This window comes from Rhineura floridana, chromosome 1 (genome assembly GCF_030035675.1).
Source record: "Rhineura floridana isolate rRhiFlo1 chromosome 1, rRhiFlo1.hap2, whole genome shotgun sequence".
Lineage (NCBI taxonomy): Eukaryota > Metazoa > Chordata > Lepidosauria > Squamata > Rhineuridae > Rhineura > Rhineura floridana.
In genome coordinates, this window is record NC_084480.1 from 158,086,543 (window position 1) to 158,106,521 (window position 19,979).

Sequence of the window (19,979 nt, forward strand, 5' to 3'; positions counted from 1 at the left end):
TCTCTGTTTTTAGTTGTAATGACAAAGATAGTTGTTTTGTAGTCCAAAGTTGGCCAATTGAGATTCTCCTGCTAATTCTAATGATATGAAAGAAGCCAGGCCTCCACTTCCTCGTCCCTTCTTGGATTTCTTTGTAGCTGGCTGGCTAAATGTTTTATAACCCAGCAGATGCGGGAGGTTATATTCATAAGTCCAGGTCTCTTGCAGGCAGACTATATCGTATTGTTGGAACATTTCAATAAGTTCTTTATGTGCCATTTTATTTTCCCATCCCGCCACATTTCAGTCGTGATACTGAAAACAAATTCCTGGGCTGAGCATCTACTCAAAGGCACCCTGTCCCTTAATTCTAATATTGCACTGCCTCCCTTTCCTTTTCACATCACAATAGACAGTTTTAACATCAATCAAAATTACCATTATTCACTCTTTGTAAGACTTCAGCTGTCAAATTTATTACCTGACAACAGACAAGTATTAAACTTCTGAACTAAGGTCAATAACTATCCACATAAACTGCTGTTAGATTCAGCTGACCAATAAACCTGTGATCCTCTTCAGAAGTACTTTTTAACACAACACTAACAAAGAATCGTAGACTATTACAGTTGGAAAGGGCCTATAAGGCCACTGAGTCCATTGCCCTGCAGGAAACCAACATAAAGCATATCCGACAGCTGTCCAGCTGCCTCTTGAAGGCCTCCACTGTAGGAGAGCCCACCATCTCCCTAGGTCATTGGTCCCATTGTCGTACTGCTCTAACAGGAAATTTTTCCTGATGTTCAGTCAAAATCTGGCTACCTGTAACTTGAGCCCATTGTTCCATGTCCTGCACTCTGGGATGATCCAGAAGAAATCCTTGCCCTCCTCTGTGTGACAACCTTCCGAAGAGTGCTTTCATATCTCCCCTCAGTCATCTCTTCTCAAAGATAACATGCCCAGTTCTTTCAGTCTCTCCTCATAGCGCTTTGTTTCCAGTCCCCAATCATCCTTGTTGCCCTCTTCTTAACTTGTTCCAGTTTGTCTGCATCCTTCTTAAAGTGCAATGTCCAGATAAGGCAAAATTATGCCATCTAATAATACATAGCACTTCACATACATTACCCACATTGCAGATAAGATAGTGACACTACAAAACCTTCCCTAATGAGTTTGTGATAGAAGCAAAATTAGAATGAGATTTCCTGTTTCTTTAATCACTACAGTGCACCAGTTCTCATATTTGTCTACGTGAGGAGACAACACCTATATGATGGCAAATTATAGCTTGACTCCTTGCCTGCTAAAAAGAATATTCAGCTTTGGAAAATCCTGGTCCTCTTTTACAACCTTTGTAAGCCAAATGTTTAAAACTGAACTATTTGACAGTCTCTTGCTTTTAAAATAAAATTATAAGGAAGGTTGTGATATATTAGGAGGTGATATGTGGAGACTGGCGGTTAATTATAGCAGGAAAATTGTATATATTAAATATTATTTTAGTATATAATAGTATTTTATAGGGGTGTAGTCATCCAGGGTCTCGAGGGGGTCTTAGACTCCTTACTTTTTGGGGAACAGTGTCTCAATGTCTCCAGCATCCTACAAGCCAATCAGCATAAAAGGAGAGTATGTTAGCCACTGAGAACAGTCTTCTAACATGACTCCTTATCCCTTCCTCCTGACTGGAGCCAAACAGAGTGAAGGAGTGTGAATCAGCCACTGAGAAGCCTCTTTTCAGTAGCTAACACTTTCATTCTGATTGGCTCCTGTTGTTATGGGAGAAGGCATTAACAAGGTTCTTATTCTCACCCCAGCAGCAAAAAAGGGGGGGAGGGGTAGCTGTGACTATCATGTAGGGAGCCTGCATTTCTGAATTTGCTACTATTCTACTGATATTTTAGCTTATATTATTATATAAATTTCAAAGAAAAGAATTAGCAGCTCTCTGGATCCAAGGAAATGCTATTTTTATAGAAGAGACAGTACGATCAGAGCTCTAACTAAGTAAAAATACATCATTGGTGATTTCACCAAGTCTTGGAATTTCCTGAACCCCATCCCTCCCTATACCACCTTGGATTTAATTCCTGTAAGTCAAAATCACAAATTTCTACAGTATCTAAGTTTCCAGGCTGATCACATCCCCACCTCAAATATTGTGTTTGGGTGATTGGAAGCATCATCTCCTCTCCACATTCCACCTTACCTTCTGCACACCGGCAAACATCACCATGGCATATCTTATCGAGGAGGCCACTCTCTTTGGATGGATGGTAGAATTTGGTGCACTGCTCATCTGAAGGGAGGAATAAAAAAAGATGTCCTAAGAGTCTCTGTAAAAAGGTAAAGGTGTCCCCACACTTATAGTGTGAGTCGTTTCCGACTCTTAGAGTGACGTCTTGCGACGTTTACTAGGCAGACCGTATATATGAGGTGGGATTGCCAGTTCCGTCCCCGGCCTTTCTTTACCCCCCAGCGTATGCCGGGTACTCATTTTACCGACCACGGACGGATGGAAGGCTGAGTGGACCTCGACCCCTTTTACCGGAGATTCGACTTCCTCCTTCCGTTTGGAATCGAACTCCGGCCATGAGCATTGCTTCGGCTGCATTACTGCCGCTTACCACTCTGCGCCACGGAGGGTCAATAAGAGTCTGTGTAGCTTACTGGTATAATTCCTTACAGGGAAATCCCAAAAGGAAACCCATAGAAAGAGCACAGCCAAGGAGTGGGTGATCCATTTCTTCCAAGAACACCCTGAGTTTATGCAGTGGAACCCATCGAGAGAGCTGCTTGGCTGAACAAGCTTCTTTAAGCTTGTTAGAAAGGTGAAAATAGTACCCCAGCATCCCCTGCAATAGGAATGGCCAAGTTCCATACTCTTAGGGCACACTTATTCTCCAAGCAATTGTCTGGGGTTCAAAGTGTATTTTGCTGCACAAACTGACCTATTTACTAATTGTTAGGCTCCACGATAGACAATGCTATCTAACATTAAAGGCCTCTTTAATAAGGCATTACATATAAAATTCAAAAGTAACATTAAAAATGTGGAATACCATTACTTATAATTGCCTTAAAGACAGAGCAAATGTTTTCAGTACGTGTTGCTTTGAATTTGGTAGGACCACCAGCACTCAGATAAGATGGTCTGGAGGCCCAGATTGAGCCTGCCGGCCACCAGCTATTCCTCCCTGGCCCTATAAGGCTGCAAAGGATCAGTATAGGTTTCCAGTCAAGCACTGCAGCTGTTTGGAGTGCCAAAATTTCAATAGTCTGTCTTTCTCAGGTGCAACACCCCCTCCCGCACCCAGGTATGGTTTAGGACTACAGCAGAGGAAACCAGGAGCTAGGTTCTCCCTGGTTTTCTTTGCTTGCAGGGAAATTATAGCTGGTGTCTTAGAACAGGAAAGTCTTGGAGCAGAGAATACTGCAGGGAGCCAGGCAAAGTGCTGCTGGATGGTATCTTGTACTACCTTTTGATGTTTTTATGGGATTTATTTCTCAATTCTACACTGATAAAATAGGGAGACTTTCAGAAAAGTGAGTGCTCACTGGGCCTTATGCTATTTGGTTGGGTTCTCCTATGCTGATGCCACTGAAAGAGCACAAAATCCACTCCATGTTTTATGTGTTCCACTTCACCAGAGTCCAGAGTAACTCCAGTCCAGGTTTTAGACAAACCTCAGGAGCTCTATCAACTAGGCCCTGAGGCAGTTGAAGACAGAAATTTCTGGTGGGACTATCTCATGAAGAATATATGTTTGAGTTGGTTCTGAATAAAGTGGTTTGGTCAAAATCCTTCCTGTAAAGTGTACATCTTATACTGCAGTTGCCATTACCTAGATTATAATAGCTGTACACCTTGACTGATCCTGGCTGAATGAGACCAGCTTCAAAAAACTTGTAAGCTTTAAACTGCAAGCATTCATCATCTGTGTGAGAGACCTAGGATGGAAGGAAAAAAAGCAAGAACAGGTCATTGGGTGCCAGCCTGCCACCAGAGAGCATCATCTCTCACAAGCAACCTATGCAGTCTTGAGGAAATCCATCATTCAGTTCAGAGATGTTCAGGCGGATCGGATGCTTAGAAGATCAAGCTTTTTAAAGGAAGCTTAAGATTCATGGGATTCTTAAAAGATAAAGGAGACCATGTGCGGCCTCCAGCTTGGACTGGGAAGACCAGGGATCAAAGCCGGCCTCAACCAGGTAGCTTATTAGGCATTTTAAAGTGTATAGCCTATGTCACGATGCAAAAGACAATATATCACCACCTCAGATTGTATAAGGGCTGATGTGGGTTGATTAAGATAAAATGCTTCTTGAGTCAGTTCAAGAAAATAACAAATTATCATAAAATGTATACACACATCACATCCCTTTTCACTCATAGACACACACCAGGACTAGTCTAGCTGTTTACTTCAAACTTTGCCAGTTCCTAGAGCTTCTGCACAAGTCTTTACCTTGTCCAAATAGATAATGACATTCCCTCTTTCAGACATAGGACTGTCAACTTCAAACTTGGAGATGTATCTGTCAACTCCATCAGAAAGCTAAACACAGAGAAAACAAAAGATATCATTGGCAACACGAGTAACGGAAACCAAGCACTCAATCCCTCAAAAGTAGCTGGCCCTGCATTTTTTTAAACTACATTTATATCCTGCCCTTCTAGTAGGAGCCCAGGCCGGCAAACAAAATCACTAAAAATACTCTAAAATATCATAAAAACAGACTTCAATATACAACAAAATCCTTGAAAACATTAAAACACCCCTCAAAAAAACATGTTTTTTATTAAAAAAATTAAAAACTATCTTAAAAAAAAAAAAGCTTTAAAAACAAAAACAATTCCATCACAGACTGGGATGTCTCTACTTAAAAGGCTTGTTGAAAGAGGAAGGTCTTTCAACTATAGGTAAATAGTTTTAACTTTCATCTATAGGTAAATTTAAAGCAAATTTGGAAATCTCAAGCGATGCAGCTCTGAGATTTTGAGATGTCAAACTTAAGAAATGGGCAAACACTGAGCTGGAGCTGAGAGTCAAAAACCACAGATTAGTAGCTTGGACCGGGTTCAAGGTCAAAGCTCGGAGTCCATAAGCTCTATTGTTTCTTAGGCAAAGTCTCAGCCTGAACAGGAAGCTTTTTATCATACTTCCTAACAAGGTGTTCTATCCTAAGCAGCACTAAGTTCTGCTCCCATCAGTGCAAGGATTTCCATTTGCACAACAGGACATCACCCCCTCTCTTCCCGAGTAATCACTAAATCTCTTCTAGTGGTTCCACCAATCCCCCGGAGCAGATTTCAGAAGTGTACAGGGCACGCATGGGGGGAAAGTCCTAGTGTGCAAGCAGAAATCCTTGCATTGACAGGTGCACAAAATCAATGTGAAGCTCAGGAATTCTTTATTGCTTTGATGAATCGTTGAGTGGCTCATCTACAGGGCAGAAGTTCCTAGATCTGTAGGTTCCTGGTTTAGTCCCGGTAGTTCCTGGCAATATGGTACCTAGTAATCCAAGTCCTATTTTATGCTTAACACAGTGGGCAAGGACCAGCCCAAGACATTTTGGGAATGGAAGCTCCTGTGCAGCTCCCATTTATATCAACAATTTTGTGTGCAGGGGAACTCCCAGTGGCTTATGTCATAAGAACATAAGAAGAGCCTGCTGGATCAGGCCAGTGGCCCATCTAGTCCAGCATCCTGTTCTCACAGTGGCCAACCAGGTGCCTGGGGGAAGCCCGCAAGCAGGACCCGAGTGCAAGAACACTCTCCCCTCCTGAGGCTTCCGGCAACTGGTTTTCAGAAGCATGCTGCCTCTGACTAGGGTGGCAGAGCACAGCCATCACGGCTAGTAGCCATTGATAGCCCTGTCCTCCATGAATTTGTCTAATCTTCTTTTAAAGCCATCCAAGCTGGTGGCCATTACTGCATCTTGTGGGAGCAAATTCCATAGTTTAACTATGCGCTGAGTAAAGAAGTACTTCCTTTTGTCTGTCCTGAATCTTCCAACATTCAGCTTCTTTGAATGTCCACGAGTTCTAGTATTATGAGAGAGGGAGAAGAACTTTTCTCTATCCACTTTCTCAATTCCATGCATAATTTTATACACTTCTATCATGTCTCCTCTGACCCGCCTTTTCTCTAAACTAAATGTCAAGAGTCAGATTTGCCCACCTGTTGTCCTTTCTCCCCAGATGTCCTCTGCATGGAACTGTCATGAACTGGGATCCCATTTCCATTCTTCTGGGATGCAGTTGGGGCATCAGAGAGGGAATTGCCCTCAGGGCCAGCCCCAGAAATACCTAACCACCAGGAAGCACTTCCACAAAGACATACTAAGTACGCCTCTGGCCCGAGGACATCATATTGCCCTCCTCCAACTGAGGACGTCAGCCTCAGATCCCTAGTGCAACTATAGCTTATCTCGCTCTGTTGGAGTAAATGACTGCTAAAGCGGGGCAGGCACCTTTAAATGAAGAGACTCCTCTCTCCACTAGTATTTGAGACAGAGCTGCAGCTCCTGTGTAAGGCTCAGTTCCTTCCTGCTAAAACATCTGAGCTTTGCTCTAATGAAGACTTCAGCTTGAGCTGTACAAGGGCACTATAAAAATCTTAGAATAATAGATTAAAAAGTTGCCAATTTTCCTGGTTACATAGATCTTTGTTTTCAAGGAAATGGCTGATGCCACAAGGGAAGATATAGATGAGACTGAGCGAAGAAAGAACTGAGTTTTTTTTCAAGTTAACACAAGGAAAGAACAACTGACATAAGGAAACAACACAAAAAAAAATAGAGTAAGGACTCAAGGAGGAGAGAGAGGTCACCAGCAGGATGTCCTCCCAGCTGAGACAGGAAACAGACTGAGCCACAACAGGAGGAGGGAGCAAAGTCTTTGCTGAAGAATTTCCTGTCTCTGAGCTGTAGGAGGTGCTGAAGTACTCACTGGGAGACATTCACTAGGAGACATTCATGAGAGAAACAGACATTCTTTGTTGCATCCAGCCCAGTAAGCTGCTGTCTCATAGAAGAACTGGTGTCACATCCATGATGAACTCTAATCGACTCTATCTGCAGATCTAATTCCAAGTTTTTCACTGGTTGTAGTGAATTTTTCAGTCGAATATCCGCAAAGGATAACGTAAGCAGCTTCAGTTTCAAGCAAAGCTCACCTACCCTCTTAAGATCTTCAGTGTCAGGAGCAAAACCAGTAAGCATGGAGACATCAATGATTGTCATTGTGGCATCAACTTTACCAAGATACCTAGAATCAGTGACAGAGAGAAAATTAGCCCAGAATGGATTTCATAGTGTAAAAATTGATTGGGCTTCAGTTCTATCAGCTTCTCGTATTAATATTATAGTAAGCTAATTCTCAGGGTTTTAGATGTCAACACTGTGAACTAGAGGGGATGGAGGTAAGCATAATGTGCCTAACCTGGTTAATACAGAGGGTCTAGAAAGGGTTTAGAATGGTAACTTTCTACAGTTCCAGTCCCAAAATACAGTTTCCCCTCCATGCATTTGAGAACAGACCTAGAAATCAGAATTTTACTTTTAATTCCATATTGGAATGTTGGTTTTTCTAAATATCTTGCCAGATAATTTCCCCCCCAAATGTTTCCTTCCAGAGTCTTAGCCAGGGCTCAGATCACTGGCTCCACAAAATTTATTTCAGATGAAGACAGATGTAACATTTCAAGAGTGGCAGAGGAGGTTTGATATGCTTCTGATGCTGTGTAAACTCTAGAAAATAAAAGCTCTGCAATCTGCATGTTTCCATACCAGTTAAACTTCAAAGGGGGAAAGGCAGCTGAAGAGGGTGTCTGTGCCCTAGTGCCTGCAGTATCCCCAGAGTACTTTTGTGCAAGTTTTAAAAATGTTTTTGAATATAGGTTTAATATGAGGTGTGTGTATTATTTAGAGTGTTTGTAGACTGTCTTTCACTCAAGAGTCAATAACAATTTTATACTAATTTATAATTAATTTATAATTAATTTATAAAAATTAATTAATCACAATTAATAAAAAATTAAAACAAAATAAATCAACCAGCATCATAAAATTAATACCAATCACAAAGACAGCAGAAGTGAAAAATATAGCATCACCATGTATTTCATCACACCCCAAAAACCTGGGCAAAGTGTATTTACCTATTGTCTAAAAATAATGTACAAGCATGATACACCTCATGAGGGAGGCCGCTGAAGAGAAAGCCTTCCTCTGGGTCCCTATGCTATGAATCGCCCTCTGCAGGGCTATAACCAGGAAAGTGCCCTCTGCAAAACTTACTAAACAGGCAGACTGGTACGGGTTTCTTTCAGTTGTTTGGGGCCGATGTCATTTAATGCTTTAAGGTGGACAGTTTGGATGGGGAACCAGACTGAAGAGCAATTGGCTTGTTCTTATACTTGTGTGTAATGCACATGGTAACTGGAATCAGCCATAAGTGGGGACAGAAAGATCTGTCAATTTTGATTTTCACAGTTTCTCATTTTTCCAATCTTAAATTCAGTTTTCCACATTTCTGCAGCAATTTACAAATTTTTTATTTAAAAAATCCTCATGAAAAATCTCCAGCATTTCTCCTAATAAACCCATTTTTGTAGGTAGTTTTAACTAATGTACATCTTTTTGCATGCAATTTCTCGTTATATAATACATTTTTGTATATTATTTTCACCTATATATTCATTTTTATGCACACTTTCCCCTAACATATGCATTTCTGTAAATATTGTTCGGTTGGCAAACTGCATTGCAAAATTCAAATAAGTGCAAAGTTTGAAGGATGCCTGTGTTTCGATTCTCATGATTCTCATATTGTTTCAGAAAGGGTGAATTTGAGAGCTTCATCTTGAAATGCAAACTGAATCAAATTTCTCACCTATTCCTAATCACAGGTGAATAACCTGCTATGACAAAATCCTGTGTTTATCCCTCACTTTTGCTCTCCATCAGCATACTGAAGACTAATATTCTCTTCGCAAAATAGATGCATAGCTCCATATAGAGTAAATCTGATTGGTTAGCTACTTCATTAGAATTGCTGGTCTTAGAATCTGCACACTTTGGTTTCAGATGTGTCCCTTTCCTATTAGTGCAGGCTGAGAATGGGGTGTAAACTGCCCTGCAAATTGAAATCAAAACATTTCAAAACTCCTGAAAAAAGAAACCAGATAATATTGAGTAAGATACTTTGTTAAGCAATGATGTTACTCTGAATGTTCAGGGATGAAACAGAGTTATCTTTAAAGCCAAAAATACTCACCTGGTGCAGAGTTTGATCTTAACTGCTCCCTTGGCTCCCTTTGCCTGCTTGTTATCTTGAAATTGGGGGGAAAAGATACAATTATTTTGTATAAATTCCATTCAGTATGAATCTTAGGTGTTTTGACCAATAACCTGCTTGCTTGTCTCACTGCCCTCAAGGTCTATGAAAACAGAATTCATCATTCATATTAGAGTTGCCAGGTTCTTGGCCTGAGACTGATCCTGTATCTTTAGGAGAAGAGAAAGTCAGCCAAGTGCAGATGTTCTTGCAACCTTGTAATGAGAAATACCACAAGGTGGAATTCTCTCTTCCCCCTGCACAACTATAAAAGATACAGAAGACCTCTTGGTTGCCAGGCCTGGCCTCCAAGAGGTCTTCTATATCTTTAAAAGTTGGGCAGGGGGGAGGGAGAATTCCACCTTGTGGTTTTTCCCATTACAGAGTTGCAAGAACACCTGCACTTGGCTGACCTTCTCTTCTCCTAAAGATACAGGATCAGTCTCAGGCCATGGACCTGGCAACCCTAATTCATATCCACTCTCGTTGGGCTACCTGCTAATAGGCTCCTTTCCAAAGGAAGACATACCTATGAGAAAAATGTGGCCCTCCAGATGTTGTTGAACTAGGACCCTTTTACTCCTGACCATTGGCCATGCTGGTGGGAGCTGATAAAACATCTGGAGAGCCACAGGTTCCCCATTCCTGGTCTAAAGCTTGCTTCTAGTATCAAAGCCAGGTTGGGGAAAAGGAATAAGGGCAAATGACTGCAGTGGGGGAAGGAGAATCATTCAGCTCCCTTTACCCGTGCATTCCTATTGATTTTAACATTAGGCTCACTGTACCACAAACTTTACACATGAATTGAGCAGATGTCTAGATAAAATAATTGCTGCTGTCACATCTAGTTTGGCCCCTATAAATTCCTGCTCAACCTGTACAGTTTATCATAAGTCTGCAGTGTGCCCTTTCCTGAAAATGCTTTGTGAACTGGGCTGATGTTATTTATAATATACGGCTACACCAGAAGCAAATGGGATGTGAAGGGCTTGATCAAAGTTTCCTGAGATCATTAGAATGAGTGGTATTGAACACAGCCATAAAGTATGTTTGCCCTCTAAGATCTGTCAATATCTGCATCTATATTTCTTGTTCCACCTAATTAAAAAAAAGATACAAGCATTTACAGGATTGTTCTGGAATCAAACCTTGCTGTGTTCCTCTTTCTGGTATTGCATTGCCCAACCCCAATTCCATCATTTGCCTAGCCTTTTTGCCGTTTTATTATTTCCTCTCTGTCCACACCCTTTGTCTTGTTTTTAAATGAGGAGTTTGCACCATTATACCCCTACATGTATTCACCTGGTTAATTTCATATGTTAATTTCTTTAAGCAGAAGGTATACAAGCAAGGCCACTTAATAACCTAAATCAAATGTATCCGGAAGTATGTGTTAGGTGTAAATTAATTTTTAAGAATTCTAGCCCATAATTCTTCAAGGAAGTACATCTGCATGGGAAGCACACGTTATTCTAGCAAATCTAAACCCACCACTTTAAACTTACTCATCTGGACATCTTCGACAGAAACTTGCAGAGAAAAATTTTGGCACTGAGCTGTCTCCTCCCGTAGCTTTGCATTATACACTGTCACGACGGTCATAGATGCTTTTCCTTGGCCTGATGCTTTCACAATGAAATCTTTATTGAGCTTGGTCTGAAAAAAACAAGATTTAATATGCCCTTGGATTGGATTTTCTCTTGATTGATTGTATTTTACTGATTACTATTACTTTTTATTATTGTTGTACTAGGATAAGATATAAATGTATGACACAAACAAACAAATAATTTTTAATTTGTATGAATGACAGTAAGCTTACATAAGATCAATACAAAAACATCAATAATAAGAAAGAGCACAGTTTGTGAATGTTTTTGTCCTCATGAAAATTCATTGGCATTTTAGTGCAAATTTCTCCTAATATGTAGTCTTTTTAATGCAGTGTTATGTAATATAAAAATTTTGCAAAGCACATTCCCCTAATATAACCTTTGTATATGCATTTTTATGCACACTTTACCTTAGTATATGCATTATGTACACATTACTTGGCTGGATAACTGCATTTCAAAATTCAGAGAAGTGTACATTTTGAAGGATTGCTGTGCTTCATTTCTCTCATAGTGTTTCAGAAAGCGCAGATTTGGTGAGTTCTTTTAAATGTGAACTGAATCTTTTTACCCTAATACCTACTCTTGAGTCACCAAGCTGTGGAGAGATGTACAATCTTCTTCCCCATGGGAAACACATGCACTTGCTTGCAGCTAAAGGAACTGTACCATGCGGATTGGCTAACCTTTATAACAATCACAAGGCCCACTCCCTCTGTTCAGAGCAGTTTTTTAAAATTAAGCACCAAGCAAATGTTAATATTGTAAACTTGCAAGGTTCCTGGAAAAAAAAGGTTGGTTTGTTTTTTTTCAAAAAGGCGAAACCTGATAAGTGAGAGGAGCAAAGAAGATGACGAAATCAGCACTAGATTTACAGGAAGTACCCGTGACATTTGAGGGGCCAAGTGGGAGGGAAGCCAAGCTAAAGTAGGAAAAAACCACAGCAACCCCTTTTTACAGGTAGTTTACAGATGCACCCTCCCAACTAGGCAATGGTGGGAATTATAGTTCTGCAATGCGGAACAAGGAAACTCCACATACTCACAAAACAGGCTTTCCCCAGGATTCTTTGAGAGACTTTATTAGACTTATTAGACTAGTTTCAAATTCTTTTTCCACTTGCAGTGTAGATGTGTTCCAAGGACATGACTGTATAGTGGCTTCCTGCAGCTTCTCATGCAAAACTGGAAGCATGGAGAAAGTGCTGGCCCAAAACATTTTACTGCCAGAAAAGGAGCAACAGTGGGTGCTCCCCCCTCCCCCCAAAAGCCTTGTCACACAATTCAGACATCAATCCCTGCCCTCATCTACTCCTGCACTGTAGAGCTGTACCTGTGTAGGAAGCTGTCAGAAGTATACTACTGCTGTCCCTTCTATACTTTAGAAATGCCAGATTAATATATAATAACAACAATAGCAATAAACATATAATCATACTCATATGCCTGTCTACACAGAGCCTATATGCGTACAACCATAGGCTTTCTCTGCATGGTCTGGTACTCTTTAAGGCAACAAGTGTGAGGACTGCAGAACCTCCACGCACACCTTACCTTCCCACAGACTGCCCCCCTGCTCTCTAGGTAATTTGTCTCCTCAGCCAAATTCCAGTTATGGAGGGTGCTCAGGTGGGATAAAAGTACTTGGAGAGAGCAGTGGCAAGGAGGTTAGCAGCAGGTGGAAGGAGGGGCCTTTACTCTTTAGCCTTTTGCTGTTAAACACATACATCTGCCATTGTCACAAGGCTATTTGTGCCGTCCTGAGGACAACAGAAAGATGCTCTCAGAGTGTCGGTCCCCCACAGCCATGGCGCTCTCTTCCTATGACAATTCCCAAATGGCTGAACATTTCAAGGAAACATACCAAGGCATTATTTGGGAGTGGGGTCCTGTTTTTTAATCGCTGGGATAAATTCAATAATGATGGGGGGAGGCAGACTTTAAAATGACATTGTAGATGGTAGCTTAGACTTTCACTTGTATTTATATTTATTTATTTATTTATTTATTTATTTATTTACCGCCCGACTAGCAATAGCTCTCTGGGCGGTGAACATAAAATAGCATAAAAATACAATGAATAACAAAATAATACTAAAATACAATCAACAATCCAATACAATAAACATTTTTAAAATTAAATCAGTGTAACTTAAAATGCTTCAGAGAATAGGAAGGTTTTGACCTGGCGCCGGAAGGAGAGCAGAGTCGGCGCCAGGCGTACTTCCTCAGGGAGACTGTTCCATAGTTCGGGGGCCACCACTGAGAAGGCCCTAGATCTTGTCATCACCCTCCGGGCCTCCCTGTGAGTTGGAACCCGGAGGAGGGCCTTCGTAGCAGAACGTAGTGCACGGGCCGGTTCATATCGGAAGAGGCGTTCCGCAAGGTATCGTGGTCCCGCACCGTATAAGGCTTTATAGGTTAATACCAACACTTTGAATCTAGCCCGGAAACATATTGGCAACCAGTGCAAGCTGGCCAGAACAGGTGTTATATGCTCGGACCGCTTGGTCCTTGTCAGCAATCTGGCCGCCGCATTTTGCACTAGTTGTAGCTTCCGAACTGTCTTCAAAGGTAGCCCTACGTAAAGCGCATTACAGTAATCCAAACGTGAGGTTACCAGAGCATGTACCACTGATGTAAGGTCCTCTTTACTCAAATAGGGACGTAGCTGGGCTACCAACCGAAGTTGGTAAAACGCATTCTTAACCACCGAGGCTACTTGAGCCTCAAGTGAGAGGGAAGAGTCTAAAAAGACTCCCAGACTACGAACCCGGTCCTTTAGGGGGAGTGTAACCCCGTCCAGGACAGGGTATATATCCACCATCCGATCAGAGAACCCGTCCACCAACAGCATCTCAGTCTTGTCTGGATTGAGCTTCAGTTTGTTAACTCTCATCCAGTCCATTGTCGAGGCCAGGCAACGGTTCAGCAAATCGACAGCCTCACCTGAAGAAGATGAAAAGGAGAAGTAGAGCTGCGTGTCATCAGCATACTGATGACAACGCACTCCAAAACTCCTGATGACCTCTCCCAACGGCTTCATGTAGATATTAAAAAGCAGGGGGGACAAAACTGACCCCTGCGGGACCCCATATTGGAGAGCCCGCGGTGTCGAGCAATGTTCCCCAAGCACTACCTTCTGGAGACGACCCGCCAAGTAGGAGCGGAACCATTGCCAAGCAGTACCTCCAACTCCCAACTCCGCGAGCCTCTCCAGAAGGATACCATGGTCGATGGTATCAAAAGCCGCTGAGAGATCAAGGAGAATCAACAGAGTTACACTCCCTCTGTCTCTTTCCCGACATAGGTCATCGTACAGGGCGACCAAGGCTGTCTCAGTGCCAAAACCGGGCCTAAAACCCGATTGAAATGGATCTAGATAATCAGTTTCATCCAATAGCGCCTGGAGCTGGCCAGCAACCACCCGTTCCAAGACCTTGCCCAGGAATGGAACATTCGCCACTGGCCTGTAGCTGTTAAAATTGTCTGGGTCCAAGAAAGGCTTTTTCAGGAGTGGTCTCACCACTGCCTCTTTCAGACAGCCCGGGACCACTCCCTCTCGTAAAGAGGCATTTATCACTTCCTTGGCCCAGCTACCTGTTCCATTCCTACTAGTTGTTATCAGCCAGGAGGGGCAAGGATCCAGTACCGAAGTGGTTGCACGTACCTGTCCAAGCACCTTGTCCACGTCCTCGAGTTGAACCAACTGAAGCTCATCCAACAAAACAGGACAAGACTGTGCTCCGGACATCTCACTAGGATCTACTGCTATAACTTGAGAGTCTAGGTCCTGGCGGATACATGAGATCTTATTCTGGCAGTGATCGGCAAACTGATTACAGCGGGCCTCCGATGATTCCACCGTGTCCGGAGGGTTTGAATGGAGAAGCCCCCGGACAACTCGAAAGAGCTCCGCTGGGCGGCAAAGAGATGATTTAATAGTGGCAGCAAAATGATGTTTTTTAGCTGCCTTCACTGCTCCTGCATAGAGCTTAGTCGAAGCACTAACCAGCGCATAATTGTATCCGTCGGGAGTTCGTCTCCATTTCCGCTCAAGCCTCCTCCTATCTTGCTTCATCGCTCTCAGCTCCGGAGTATACCATGGAGCTGTATGAGCTCTACACAGGAGAGGGCGTGCAGGAGCGATCGTGTTTACAGCCAGGGTCATCTCCGTATTCCACAGAGCGACCAGGGCTTCAGCAGGAGCGCCAGTCCTATCAGCCGGAAAATCCCCCAGAGCCCTTTGAAAACCTTCAGGATCCATTAGTCTCCGGGGGCGGACCATTTTAATAGGTCCCCCACCCTTGCAGAGGGAAGAGGTTACTGAAAGTCTAAACTTCAGCAAGCAGTGGTCTGTCCATGACAAAGGGAGTGTTGTAAAACTCCCCACATCCAGATCACTTTCCCCATGCTCAGTAGCAAAAACAAGGTCTAGAGTGTGCCCCGATACATGTGTTGGACCACTAACATATTGAGACAGCCCCATGGCTGTCATGGAAGCCATGAAGTCCTGAGCCGCGCCAGACAAAGTGGTTTCGGCATGAATGTTGAAATCCCCCAGTACTATTAGTCTGGGGGACCTCAACAATATATCCGAGACCACTTCTGCCAGCTCAGTTAGGGAAGCCATTGGGCAGCAAGGTGGGCGGTACACCAAAAGGATTCCTAGCCTGTCCCTCTGGCCCAACACAAGGTGCAAACACTCCAGGCCAGTAACTGAATGAACATGGTGCTTGGTGAGTGAGATGGAACTCTTATAGACGACAGCAACCCCACCTCCCCGACCCTCAGATCTACCATGATGCTGAACCAAGTACCCCGGTGGGCAGAGCTGAGAGAGACCAACTCCTCCCTGCTCACCCACCCAGGTCTCGGTTATACATGCCAGATCGGCTGCCTCATCCACAATCAAATCGTGGACGAGGGAGGTTTTATTATATACCGATCTGGCATTTAATAACAGCAACTGGAGATCTGAGAGTTGGCTGATAGGACTACCAACGACCTTGCGGGTGTGGGAAGGACCGGAACAAGGCACAGCCACAACATGTCTGGACCGCGTTCCCCTTACCTGGCACGTCCTTCTCACAGCGCCATACCTTCCTTTGCCCGTCACTACGGTAATTGGGGCCCCCTCAAGTCTCCCCGCCTGATGGATAAAACTCTCTCCGAAGCACATAATACAACTAAAATATACAACAATTAAACGTATAAAAACAGCTATATATACAGCCATATATACAGCATATAAACATACACACTCACTCAGACATACATTCATATAATCAGGCACCCATTCATCTCAAATTGCATCAACACACCAACAAAAAAGAAAAAGAAAAGAAAGCAGCAGCAGCACAGCAGCACAGCAGCAACAGCAGCAACAGCAGCAACAGCAGCAACAGCAGCAACAGCAGCAACAGCAGCAACAGCAGCAACAGCAGCAACAGCAGCAACAGCAGCAACAGCAGCAACAGCAGCAACAGCAGCAACAGCAGCAACAGCAGCAACAGCAGCAACAGCAGCAACAGCCTCTCCTTCCCTTGGGCGATGGTCTCTTCCTCCTGCAGGCCCTGGGTCTCCCAGGCCACCTCAGCCAGCCAGCTTATGTATCCCTCCAAAGAGGGACAGGTGGTAAGAATCAGTCCTGGCTGGCTGGGTACCTGGGGCCTGGTCCTGCCAGGCAGAAGTCCCTCAGGGAAGGGTGGTGGAGATGGTGGTCCCACAGTAGCAGCAGCAGCACAGCAGCAGCAGCCTCTCCTTCCCTTGGGGTGATGCTTTCTTTCTCCTGCAGGCCCTGGGTCTGGGTTATAGTGTTTCATTCAGCTTTATGTTAATTACAACAAAATGGATTAAAAATGTAACCACAAAATAGTAAAGAACAGTTTCCAGAAGGGTTTATTCATTCATTCATTCAAAGGAATGCTGTACCTCTGTTGACCGTGCCAAGAGGGCAGACTCATAGTCAATCCTGACAGTAACTGCTTCACGACGTTCAGGCAGTTTAATAGAAATGTCCAAGTTCAGGGCTTTATGGGTAGGGATGTCGATCTCATACTGGGCAAGAGCTTGGAATACCATGATGGTTGCCTGAAATGGCACGAAGAAGATGGAGTTTAGTTAAAAAGTGTATTTCTTCATCATCCCCAGGCAGGTTTAATGCACATATATCAGTGTGGCACTGAGGCTTCCTGCAGAAAACACATCCCCATTATATTCTGATTAGTAAGCTAACTAAATGTGGGCTAGATGGAACAAGTATCAGGTGGATTGACAGGTGACTACAGAATCATACTCAAAGACTGGTTATCAATAGTTCTCAAACTGGGCTTGGTCCTGGGCCTAGTGCTCTTCACTATTTTTATTAATGACTTGGATTAGGAAGTGCAGGGAATGCTTATCAAATCTGTAGATGACACAAAATTGAGAGGGATAGCTAAAACAACATTCAAAGTGATTTTGATAGGGTGGAGCATTGGACTGAAAACAATAGAATGAAATATAACAGGGATAAGTGTAAAGTTCTACACCTAGGACAAAGAAACCGAATGAACAATTATACGATGGGTGATACTTGGCTCAGCAATACTACATGTGAGAAGGCTCTTGGGATTGTTGTTGATCACAAGCTGAATATGATCCAACAGTGTGATGTGGCTGCAAAAAAGGCAAATCTTTCTGCAGCGTTCGACACGATCGACCATAACATCCTCCTAGACCGCCTCTTCGAGATGGGCTTGCGAGGCACTGTTTTTCAGTGGCTCCGCTCGTTCTTGGAGGGCAGATCACAGAGAGTATTGCTTGGGAATTTTAGTTCTGATCCCTGGCCGTTATCATGTGGAGTTCCACAAGGCTCAGTGCTTTCACCGACACTATTCAACATTTACATGAAACCGCTAGGAGAGATCATCCAGAGGTTTGGAATTCGATTTCACCAATATGCTGATGATACCCAGCTTTATTTTTCCTTTCCTCCTGATACGAAAGATGCCATCCTCCCATTAAACAATTGTCTAACAGCAGTAAAGACCTGGATGACGCAGAATAAACTTAAACTAAACCCAGATAAAACAGAGGTGCTGGTGGTTGGACATCGAACTGAGTTGGAAACAGGGAATGTTCCGATATTAGACGGAGTTGTACTCCCTTTAAAGACTCAAGTCCGTAGTCTCGGTGTTCTCCTAGACTCGGCCTTGACTCTAGAGGCTCATGTTCTTGCAGTCTCTAGAAGCGCTTTCGCCTGCCTGAAGCTAGTTCGCCAATTGCGTCCTTTTTTGGAGCTTTCTGACTTGACCATGGTTACCCATGCCTTGGTCACGTCTAAACTAGATTATTGTAACTCACTTTATTTAGGCCTTCCCCTTAGAATACTCCGCCAATTGAAATTGGTTCAGAGAGCAGCTGTTAGGATGCTAACTGGGGCGGACGTCCGAGCTCACACTACTCCGCTTTTAAAACAACTACACTGGCTTCCAATCTCCTATCGAGTTCAGTTTAAAATCCTGGTTTTAACGTTTAAAGCTCTATCGGGCTCAGGTCCTAGTTATCTATCAAATCGTTTGTCATTTTATGAACCGGCCCGTCCTTTAAGATCTTCTTTAGACCCTGGTCTTAATATTCCCTCCTTTTCCCAAATTCACCAGACGGGCATTAGGAATAAATTGTTCTCAGTGGGGGCACCAACTCTTTGGAATGCTCTTCCGCAGGAAATTCGTTCTTCCCCTTCTCTGTTTAGCTTCCGTCACCATGTTAAGACCTTTTTATTTCGGTTAGCTTTTGAATTGTAATGTGTGATATATTGTACATTTCTTATAATGTTTTATAACTTGTTTGGTATGTTATACTGTACTATGTTGTTTTATTATGCTATTGTTTGCCGCTTAGAATTCCTTGGAACTGAAGCGGGATATAAACTTTTTTAAAAATAAAAATAAAATAAATAAATAAAAATGCTATTTTAGGCTGCATTAACAGAAGTATAGTTTCCAAATCGCATGAAGTACTAGTTGCCTTCTATTCGGCACTGGTTAGACCTCATCCTGAGTATTGAGTCCAGTTCTGGACACCACACTTTAAGAACAATGCAGACAGGTTCAAAGGAGGGCAATGACAATTATCAGGGGACTGGAAACAAAGCCCTAAGAGGAGAGCCTAAAAGCACTGGGCAAGTTTAGGCTTAAGGAGAGAAGACTGAGGTGCGATATGATAGCACTCTTCAAGTGCTGGAATAGGCAAACTTGCATGGTCCCTTGGGAGATGTTCCCTTTAAGGGATATTTGGGAAATATCCCATGTACCTGTTTACCACGATGTAACTTTCTAATGGGTGGGATTAGTTACCTGGCTTCCTCCTCCTTTGTCCTGGGGATTCCTGAATAATCTCCATTACTGATTCCTTTACCTCTGGGAGAGGCCGCGTGGCAGATGCTCTCTTGAGAGCATCACTGCCAAAAGACCAAAATGGACTATATTTCTTTCATCTAAGCTAGAACCTATGTTTCCTGAACATATGAAAGGTTGTGAGTAAATATTCTTTATCTTTTTACCTAAGAAGGTTATGTCTGCTTTTATTTGTGCCTAGGGAAAGGTGGGGACTAGTTTATATTTTCACTCTGCTGCTTGCATTTATATCTCTGCTAAGAAATAGGACCACAAAACTTAGCTCCTATTTCATTTCATATTTTTAAAATACCAAACATCAAGTACTTGAAAGGTTGTCACACAGAGGAGGGCCAGGATCTCTTCTCGATCGTCCCAGAGTGCAGGACACGGAGTAATCGGCTCAAGTTACAGGAAGCCAGATTTCAGCTGAACACCCAGGAAAACTACCTGACGGTTAGAGCGATATGACAATGGAACCAATGACCTAGGGAGGTGGTGGGCTCTCCAACACTGGAGACTTTAAAGAGACAGCTTGATAGCAACCTGTCATGTGTGCGTTAAGTTGGATTCATGCAACCATTCCTGGCCATATAGGCCCCTTACAACTCTATGATTCTATGATCCCAGCCTGAGGAAGAGTAAGATATACACTGAATAGATT

At 43.0% G+C, this 19,979-nt stretch overlaps 1 protein-coding gene across 1 annotated transcript in view; it reads right to left on the bottom strand.

The window, feature by feature from the left end:
* Positions 1 to 19,979, bottom strand: part of C3 (complement C3) — a 115,501-nt gene that overhangs the window by 16,943 nt on the left and 78,579 nt on the right. The window contains exons 30-36 of the mRNA XM_061639347.1: positions 16,869 to 17,027; positions 10,828 to 10,978; positions 9,263 to 9,317; positions 7,165 to 7,252; positions 4,449 to 4,538; positions 3,825 to 3,930; positions 2,189 to 2,278 (exon numbers count right to left, since the gene is read on the bottom strand). Coding sequence (XP_061495331.1) covers positions 2,189 to 2,278; positions 3,825 to 3,930; positions 4,449 to 4,538; positions 7,165 to 7,252; positions 9,263 to 9,317; positions 10,828 to 10,978; positions 16,869 to 17,027 — 739 coding nt within the window. The remainder of the gene's footprint in view (positions 1 to 2,188; positions 2,279 to 3,824; positions 3,931 to 4,448; positions 4,539 to 7,164; positions 7,253 to 9,262; positions 9,318 to 10,827; positions 10,979 to 16,868; positions 17,028 to 19,979) is intronic.